Source organism: Chaetodon trifascialis, chromosome 18 (assembly GCF_039877785.1).
Source record: "Chaetodon trifascialis isolate fChaTrf1 chromosome 18, fChaTrf1.hap1, whole genome shotgun sequence".
NCBI classification, from domain to species: domain Eukaryota; kingdom Metazoa; phylum Chordata; class Actinopteri; order Chaetodontiformes; family Chaetodontidae; genus Chaetodon; species Chaetodon trifascialis.
The window spans coordinates 16,844,419-16,854,207 of record NC_092073.1 but is presented as its reverse complement, the minus strand read 5'-3'; the positions used below and the strand labels follow the sequence as shown (position 1 = coordinate 16,854,207).

Genomic DNA, 9,789 nt, shown 5'->3' with positions numbered 1-9,789 from the left:
TGGTCGGGGTTGCCCAGCAGTGAGCCAAGTGCCCAAGCCATCTCTTGGCCGAGACTTGATGTTCACGGTCTCGGCGAGCGGCAGGTAGTCTCACCTGCCCTGGTTGCACTGCCACAACCCTGGCACAGACTGAACCAGACTGGAGGTCAGCCAGAGTGAGGTTTAATGAGACTGAAGCCACACCAAAGACTGGCATATCTGTCCTCACTTCAGAGCACCTGTGCCACACTGTCAGTGTGATGAGAGCTAAAGTTGCTCCAAAACAGCCCCTCTTCCTGTAATTACTCTAACAGTTGGTTTGTTATCATACAAATAATTTGACTTCCTGAAACAATTAGGAAATCTGTTTTTGTCTGATACGCTTTGAATGCGGACACAGTCGTGTTTTATGTGTGATGGTGATGCATTCTTTAATCAACAACACCGTCACTTAAACATTTCTTAATTGGCTCTAATCACAGGTATATAACTATCAGTGTGTGTCGGGCTAAAACCAACTCAGGAAGCTTGGTGATTGAAATGAAATCTGTTTTAACACCCCAGCAAGTGGGAAATCAGTGCTGGGTGTTACTGCTGTCATGAGAGCAGGAAGCCCCCCCTCGCTCCTTTAAAGGAGAGAGTACAGAGAAAGTTACACTGCTGTGGCCAGTAAATGCAGTGGTTACCAAGGCTCAATCTGTCAATGAGGTGGACTTTGGAAGAGATACGGTGTGTAGGAGAGCCTATGGGTGATCCATAGTGGATGCACGCAGAACATTTTACGCACTAAACAGGCTGCTTACAATAAGAAAGAGTCTTGGATGAGTCGGACGTGCCTGGAATACACTCTCTAAAGCCTTAATGAACTGTAAGTCTGCCATTCAGACGGAGTCTTCTTCATGATGTGAGTCCGAGTTGTGACAATATATACTGTAATTAGATGAGTATAGGCACAGATTAAATGAATCGGGTGAAATCATCATTTAATATGTTCTGATGCGTAAAAAGGAGGGGGGCGCAACAAGGGGCGCACGGTGCGCGCACTGTACAGATATAAGTGCAGGTTTGTTTTTAAGTTTGACTGAGTTTGAGTGGCGTGAAACCAAAACTCCGTCATGTTTCCTCAAATTTCTCTAGACTCTGATTAACCCAAGTGGTGCGAAACGTATCCAAAGCGATTTTCGTGCGTGTAGTCACGCTGGCATGCGGAGAAACTTCAACGTATTTCAGATTCAAAGCCACTACAATAATCATTCGCACAGTGAGTAAACTCTTCATTCATTTGTTTGGTGGCTACGGGGCCACAGAGAAAAAAACATCCAGCACATGCGTGCGCAGTGCGCGTCCACGGGCCGGTTTATTCTCCTGCGAAATGCAATCTGTGCAGAAAGTTATCCCAGACGCAGTTCAATCACCGCACACACACACTGAAATCACTTCACCTAACTACACCGCTTCAGATTGGAGCCCGGCACCGTGCAAGCGCTCCTGTCTGTCCTGCCTTTCCTGTGAAATCTGGAAAATGGGAGGGTGAAAAAAAAGACGGTTTATAATTGATGTTTTCCCATGGAACAGCCCCTCCTCCCCGCAACACAGGCTAACCCTCAGGTGGAAGAAATCTTTTAAGATTTTTTTGTGGGATAACATCAGGAGGGTTTGTCTAGGCGAGCCAATCAAATCCCTCCCCTGCTATAGATCGGTGCTATAATACAAAGCAGTAAAAGCGGTCGCCTCACACAAGCGGCTGCAGCTCGACTAGAGATCCCGTGGCTTTTAATTCCCTCACTACTTTTTTTTTTTTAAACTCTCCTTCGATGTGCCCCGTTATTACCATTTGTCTAAGGCGTTCATTTCCGCACCTGCCACAGTAGAGACCAGGCGAAGGCGAAGTAGAGGAGGAGACAAGGACATTGCGAGAGCCGGGAGAGGCAGACGGTAGAGATAGCAGCGGCGACTCGTTTGAGATCTTAAAGGACAAAAATGCTGCTCTGGACCAGAATCGTATTGGTCGGTCTCATCTGCTTGTCCTTGGTGTCCTCTGGGATGGGATGCGGACCGGGCAGGGGCTACGGCAGGAGAAGACACCCGAAGAAGCTGACACCTCTTGCGTACAAGCAGTTCATCCCCAACGTGGCGGAGAAGACCCTCGGGGCAAGCGGCAGATACGAAGGCAAGATCACAAGAAACTCCGAGCGATTTAAAGAACTGACTCCCAATTATAACACAGACATCATATTCAAGGATGAGGAGAACACCGGTGCCGACAGGCTAATGACTCAGGTAAGGAGACAGAATAACCTTTTTCCCCTACTGCCCGTCTCCTAACGCACCATCACTGCGCACTGCAACAACCTCCTTGTCAGACTGATTGCGCACCTTAAGTGAAGTCTGTTTTACCCGCTGCTGAACTCTTCACACTGAGCCATTTAACTTGACTGTAAAAGCAGATGCGCTTTATGCAGCAGCATGGGAGTTTTCAAAGGCTGCAGGCTTGAAGCGAATGTAGAAATCCAGCTGGAGAAGTGATGTGCAGGCGGACAGTCAGGACACTCGGCCTTCATGATTGTGACAGTGTATTTAAAATATTAATGTGCCCCTCTCCTCATATCTATATTTGTATCTTTGTGAGGCTCTATTTGTTGTTTCACAGGCGCGCATTCGCGTTGCCTTACATTTCGCGAGCACATTCAGCATTTGATGCCTGTTTAAGCTCAACATTGCAGCTTGTTTTAAGCGCCTTTTCTTTATTCCAGCCATGAATACGGGGAGCTGGTGATGCGCACCGCTTCAAACAGCCGGGCTTATTCAGGCATGGCGTGGCTCAATCAGACATTTTCTCGCACAGGCTGCTGTAATTTAGCCTTTCGCATGGTGTGCATCAGTGCATGAAAACAGTGACATTTCTTTGAGAGTGTTCTGGACACTACCAGGACTTCAGAAATGGGTGGGACTCGGTCAATTATAGGAGCAAGGCGCACAGGGGTGATGGTGCCTTGCTTGCAATGGATGATGACATCTTTTTTTTTTTTTTTTTTTTAAATTCTCCATCCTCATGTAGGCAGTTAGTTACCAAAGCTCATAGCTCGATCCGTGCAGATAAGACGAGGCTCACAATACATCGGAGAGATGCAGCCTTGATTTCTTTCCAGGCTGCAGGATGCCGCGTCTCTTCAGCATGACTTTTAGCACTCAGAGGCTGGTGAATTATTAAAGGCGCTTGGGTGATATTGGCTCAGTAATAATAAAATGCCGGTGGTGATGGTGCTGGTGCTGGTGGTGATGAAGCCAGGCGCGCGCCGGAGTCCCTGAACCCGTGCCTCGCACCATGCATGAGCACGAGCTCCGATGAAATATTCACTGTGCGTGCGGTCTCGGCGTCCCTCTCAGCCCTCCCCACACCGCCTCTGAGATGCACCTATAGGTTCTCATACACACAGAGCATGAAATTATGGGCGCGTGGGGGTGTGATGCCCAAACTGGGGTTCAGGGAACCCCCCGCGGATCCTCGAGGAGGTTCCGAGGTCTCCAGCAAAAAGGAGACCAGTTTGATTTCAGTGCTCTTCATTTCTTAGAATATTGGTGTCTGCAAGGTTTCAATCTGAGTAAAACACCCCACCTGCTGTATAAACAGTTGTGTTTACGGCTCTGTAGAAAATCATTCATAGAAGAGGGAGTGCCTCAGATAAAATATGATTATATATTGCACCTGTGCATGAAGTTTGTCTACTTAGGGTCCTTATAATAACATGTTTTGAGAGCCGATTTGTGTTTTATAGATTTTATTAAAGGGTCAATAGTTGTGGCTTCTGGTTCATCATCCGCTTTCCATTCAGCATCCGAGTGTTTACAGAAAACACAACAAGAGGCTCGAAGTGTGACACGAACATGAAAGCGCTCTTAAGGCACCCCTCACTGAGTCTGTAACGCAATTTGAACTTATGACCTTTGGTTAGCGGGAGGCCACAGTAAGTTGAAACAGGTGAGATTGTCGTTATCGTCCGTGACATTACAAAGCCATCAAATTCTGGCATTTACATCCAAAAGAGGAAGACTGTAGCTGTTTTGTAGGCGACTCTGCCAGGGGCATAAGCATTATCACATGGGGATTTACGCTGTGCCAACGGTCTTTGCGCTGTTCCGCGGCTTTACGCATGAATCTTGTGGGTTTTACGCACGGAGTTTTACGCACGAATGTAGCAGACTTTCCTCGTTATCTTACGTTTCGGAAAATATATGCTGGAGTCGCACATGAAACAAGGCACGTGCCTGCAGTCACTCCCTTAGGTGTGTGCAAGAAATGTGCTTATCAATCAATTCACTGAGGTCTAGCCTAAGACTATAATACGTGATACTGGTAACACACAGCTCTCTCCGAGGAACGCTGCCAGCAGAGGCGTTTTAGACATTTACAGATAGTGTTTCCCGGAGTGACGGGGCCTGAGATGAGCAGGGGCATCAATCTTACTCACCTAATCCACACGATTGTTTCATTTTCAGTCGTAAAATGTGACTTATCTCAGTTTGAGTGGAAATGTTCTCTTGTGGAGCAGTGAGATTGCTGGAATTAATCAGTGTGTTTCCAACGAAGTTTCATTGTTCAAAGACAACTTGTAAAGCAGAATTAGAAAATGTAGAAAAAATAGTTGATTTGTCCTGTGAAACCACGTCAGCCACACCGGCAAACGTTGCTTTGCACTTTTCAGAAAAGGTCCAACACCAGATTAAACGGCTTTTAAACGTGGGTTATTGTGTTTCTTGCAGTGTAGCATTGTTGGGAGGCTGCAGTCTCTGCCCACAGTGCAAACGCGTCGGAAAGGAGATGAGCTGGCGGCTTGTTTGCACTGACAGGTAGCTGATAAGTGTTTCCTCTAACCAAATCATTTGTGAAAAGATTAAGAGGGAGGCTGTTGAACAACTTTACCCCGAGCACAAAGCGCCGGTCTAGGGCGCCCTGCTGCGCTTCACGGTGGCTGAGCAGAATTTGGCTTGATTTGCGGCACACGACCTAATGAATTAATAAATAGGTTAAGCTTTACGGCTCTTGACTCCGACAATCCTCCTCAGAATGTGGGAGGTTTTTCGGGGGCCGGTTTTTTATTCAACACATTCTACAAGTGCGATATCCTCATAAAACACCCACTGATATATGTGGAAGCTCCTTTTTTCTTTCTTTTTTTGTTACACGAGTTTTTGGGGTCTGTGTGAACATTCCTGGTTCAGGACACTCAGGCTGTCCATAAGGGAAGAGGACACACACAGACGCTCCTCTGTGCGCCCCGTACCACCCCTGGATATTTCACAAGTCTGTCAGTCAGCAGCCAAAACACACCGACTTAAGGAGGCATGTCACGTTTCCCAAGACTTTGCAGGAGAGGAATAATGAAAGTTTCCCTCCGCGGTTGGAGTGAAAAGACTCTTTGTGATGTTTTATTTGACATATTGGTTGAGTGTCGAGAATAGTTGTCTTGGAGAAGGCCAAGCATCTTCATTGAGCGCGCGGAGAGGCTGGGGCGCGACGATTTATTCATAGGACAAACTCCAGATATTTTAAGGCAGCAGCTGCTCTTGAAGATCATCTTCATATCATCTGCATATCAATTATTGATTTAAAGAAAACAAACAAGTTGCAACCAACAAAGGACTCGCTCATTCCATGGCCTAATACAAGCTCATGAATTCGTAATGATGCATGTTGTGCCCAATGCGACACTTTCAGAGAGAAAGGGACGCTGCTCGCACCTTTCCAAGACCAAAAGACCCATATGTTATAGGCCAGTGAAGCGAATGCGGTGCCTTATCAATATTTCATCGGCAGCTTTCCTATCCGAGATGTGCCCTCTGACGCTGCTGCTCACACTGAGAAATGTAAGCTCACATTCAGCACCAGGGATGCAGCTCAGTGCCAGTGTTTCACCTCAGCTGGGAGGAATCAGGGGCGTCAGGTGGGGATGGAGAGGTGTGGTTTTTAATCGGTATCGCTATACTGGACAGCAGACATCAAGCCAGCAAAGCAGATATCTCTGCAGCTATTTCTGGGGGGAGACAAACTTCCATGTGTGGCGCATGCGGTCTAAAGCTTTATTTCTCTGACCAAAAGATATATTTTTAGTCAGTTGTGAGCACCTGCTACTCTTGGCAACAGAAAATTGTGCCAATAAAAGAAATGCTTTGGTGGAAACTGCTGTTCTAGATTCAGACTTTTTCCGCATTTTATCCACGGACAGCTTATATCTGCAAGCCATGACACACAACAGGTGACTAATTGGTCCATTTCTCCTTCCCGCAGAGGTGTAAAGACAAGCTGAACTCTCTGGCCATCTCAGTGATGAATCAGTGGCCAGGGGTGAAGCTGAGGGTCACCGAGGGCTGGGACGAGGACGGACACCACTTCGAGGAGTCGCTCCACTACGAGGGCAGGGCCGTGGACATCACCACCTCGGACAGAGACAAGAGCAAATACGGCACTCTGTCCAGGCTGGCGGTGGAAGCCGGATTCGACTGGGTCTATTATGAATCCAAAGCACACATCCACTGCTCTGTGAAAGCAGGTATGGCTGCGAGATGAGAGGAAAACCCATCATAATGTGCCCAGAGAAAAGCGGTCATGCGCACTGTGGCGGAGAAAATAACCAGATAAGACCAGTGCGCGTTTCCCGTCAGGTGCGAATGCAATCATCCAAAGAGCAGGTGCAGCGCAGGGAAGCTCCTGTCCTGCTTCACCTTCTAGAAGACTTCCAAAATCAGAGTTTGTGCAGCTGTTTGTGAGGGAAAAGTAAATCAGAGGTCATGCAGGTGTCAGAGAGAAATGAAGGTGATGCCTTTCATGCGTCATCTCATGACAGAGTCCAAAAAACGGATTTCAGTCACCAATCAACATTTAAGAGCTCCAACAAACAAACAAACAAACAAACCGCGACAGTAGATTCATTTCTATCTCAAAACTATACATTTCTTTATCATCAATAATGTCTAAATTGTCAATCAGTGATTAATCACAAGAACTTGTAGTGGACACTGTGTCTGTCTGATGAGGTAATCGAGCGCGCAGACCAGGCGTTGGAGTGTTGACGCGGTGAAGTCTGTCTCTATGACTGACGTATGGCCACATCCCAGCTTTTCCCCATGCAGCTTATTTCTTGATCTTACATCGCCCCACACTGTCTCCTGGTGGGAACCACGATCATAATCTAACAAGGCTCCTCGGTGTGACCTAGAAAAACAAAGCTTTTTGTGTCCTCTCTGGGTTTTGGCGCACCGGCGGACAGCAAAATAGAAACGCTCGGAATTATGACGTTTTTAGGGAATTTGGTACAATTTTGGATTTTATCATATGGCGGAAAAACGAAAAAACTTGCTTGTTAAAGCTATTTAGGTGCGTTTTATTCATCTCAGCTTTGAGATCCAGTTTTAAATTTTAACACAAGCTTCATTTAAGCTCCTTTTATTGGTTAAAATAACATTTCGGGCTTTCACCGCACGCTGAAGGACACCTACGGCGCACAGAACACATTTCTTCTCGCTGATTGATGAACCGTGGCTCTTTTTCTGAGCTCAGACTTTATTGATAAATCCCTTACTTATCATTCAACACACACGTTTTGAGATCAGAGTATGGGCCAGGCCGACGTGTCATTGGGGGTCATGCGACTTTACCAAAAGGATTTGGCTGAACAATGTTGAATTGGTTGGGCTAAATCTGGTTTTCAGTTGTCACCTTATTTCATGCTCGGGAATCTTAAAAGAAGATTAAAAGCCCCAAATTCTGGGTAGGAAACCCCCTTTTCTGTGTGCAAGACAGTGTGATCCTAGAGACTGGTATGTGAAGAGCTCCACCAAGGCCAAAATTATTGTCATCAAGACTGACAACAAAGCAGGGAGAGGTGGTAGAAAGAGGGGACATTGATGTTGCACAACAGAAAGCATTTAAGAGTCCGGGCCCTCATTTAAATTCAAATCTACAACTCGAGAGGCTTGGAAAAGTGGCTCCACTGGGTAAATAGTAGTTGTGAGTCGCCTATTTGTGTGAATTGTCACATGGAGGTTTCTGCACCTGAGTAAATATGGGAAGAGTAGCTGGGAACGGCGTAAGTGTTCTTTACCGAGAGTAGCTCGATCCACAAGCTGATTTAGAATAACAATGCCTGCTCTTTATTGGTTTCTTTCTTTCTTTTTTTAATTAAGAATAGATGAGCCAAGGCTTTCGCTTTTCTCGTCTCAGACAACGTGGGCCAAGCCAATACGCATTTGGCATGGAGGCGCAGACAGGCATCATTATGCAAAATGCATATGGCCCACCATGATGTGTGTCGGCAGGAAAAATACAAACACGAGAAAAGAAGGAAGGCTCCTGAATGGGCTTTTGAATGGGGCGGTGGTCCCGCACTGCGGTGGCAAAGGCACCTGTGATTTATTTATTTTAAACTTCTGACAGTGGTTAAAAGTTTTAGCTAATGCTGCTTTTGCGCATTTGACGTGTCTTGTGGATGTTTTTTTTTTTTTTTAATAATTCTGCAGTGCCACAGTGGGTTCTGCCTCTTAATAAACATTTCTGAAGGCACAAAATCGGATTTTAACAACACGGTCTTTTGTTTTAACAGAAAACTCAGTGGCAGCAAAGTCAGGCGGCTGCTTCCCAGGCTCCTCCACTGTCACCCTCCAGGATGGCACCAAGAAGCCGGTCAAAGACCTCCGAACCGGCGACAGGGTCCTGGCAGCAGATGACGATGGAAACCCGATTTACACCGACTTCATCATGTTCATAGACCAAGACTCGACGACCAGGAGGCTCTTCTACGTGATCGAAACCGACTCGGGCCAGAAAATCACCCTCACCGCCGCGCACCTCCTCTTCGTCGGCCACAACTCCACGCGAGAGGAGCGGATGTCGGCAGTCTTCGCCAGCCAAGTCCAGCGTGGACAGAAGGTGTTCGTGTTTGACGCCGAGCGAAGTCGGCTCGTCCCTGTGACCGTAAAACGGATTTACACGCAAGAGCACGAGGGCTCGTTTGCGCCGGTGACCGTGCAGGGGACCGTCGTTGTGGACCAGGTCCTTGCGTCCTGTTACGCAGTGATCGAAGACCACGTCCTGGCGCACTGGGCCCTGGCACCTGTCAGGCTCGCCCACTGGGTGTCCTCGTTGCTTTTCAGTTCCCAGCCTCAAGTCAGTGCACAGAACGACGGAGTGCACTGGTACTCCAAGATCCTTTATCAATTAGGAACATGGCTCTTGGACAGCCACTCGATCCATCCACTCGGGATGTCAGTATACCCAAGTTGAAACCTCAACTCCAGGAGCAGAACGAGACTTAAATGTAGGACACACGAACTATTCAGTAGATTAAAAAAAGATAAAATAATAATAATAATTAAAAAACGAACGAACAAACAAACAAGACAAAGGCCCCAGCGGAGTTGGGATATTTATTTCAGTGACTTTTCCATGTTATCCCCTTTCAAAGAATGAATGGAGCCTTAAAAAGTTTCTCTTTGAATAATTTATTCTCATGTGAACTCGCTGCTGTCACACAAATGGATTCTGAAACGGTGTGAGCGGCAAATTGTGCATAATCTATTTTTGTATATCTCAAATGCAAAAAAAAAAGAGAGAAAAAAAATATGTTAAAAAAAGACGAAAAAATGAAAAAGGAAAAAAAAAATATCGCAAAGAGAAAGGAGACCATGTAGAAAGGAGCTAACTTTGACAGGTTGTAATGTTCATATGTGCATATATGTGCAACTGACTGTTATATTTTGGGGAGAACAAACTTCGCGGGGTTCCATAAATTATATTTTTATACACAGAATTGTAAA

At 46.3% G+C, this 9,789-nt stretch overlaps 1 protein-coding gene across 1 annotated transcript; it reads left to right on the top strand.

Moving 5' to 3' along the window:
• The first annotated feature begins 1,680 nt into the window (after window positions 1-1,680).
• shha (sonic hedgehog signaling molecule a) lies at window positions 1,681-9,344 on the top strand. The gene is made up of 3 exons (XM_070986548.1): window positions 1,681-2,259; window positions 6,266-6,527; window positions 8,577-9,344. The coding sequence occupies exons 1-3, from the start codon at window positions 1,960-1,962 to the stop codon at window positions 9,254-9,256; spliced, it is 1,242 nt and encodes a 413-aa protein (XP_070842649.1). The 5' UTR covers window positions 1,681-1,959; the 3' UTR covers window positions 9,257-9,344.
• Window positions 9,345-9,789: the final 445 nt, after the last annotated feature.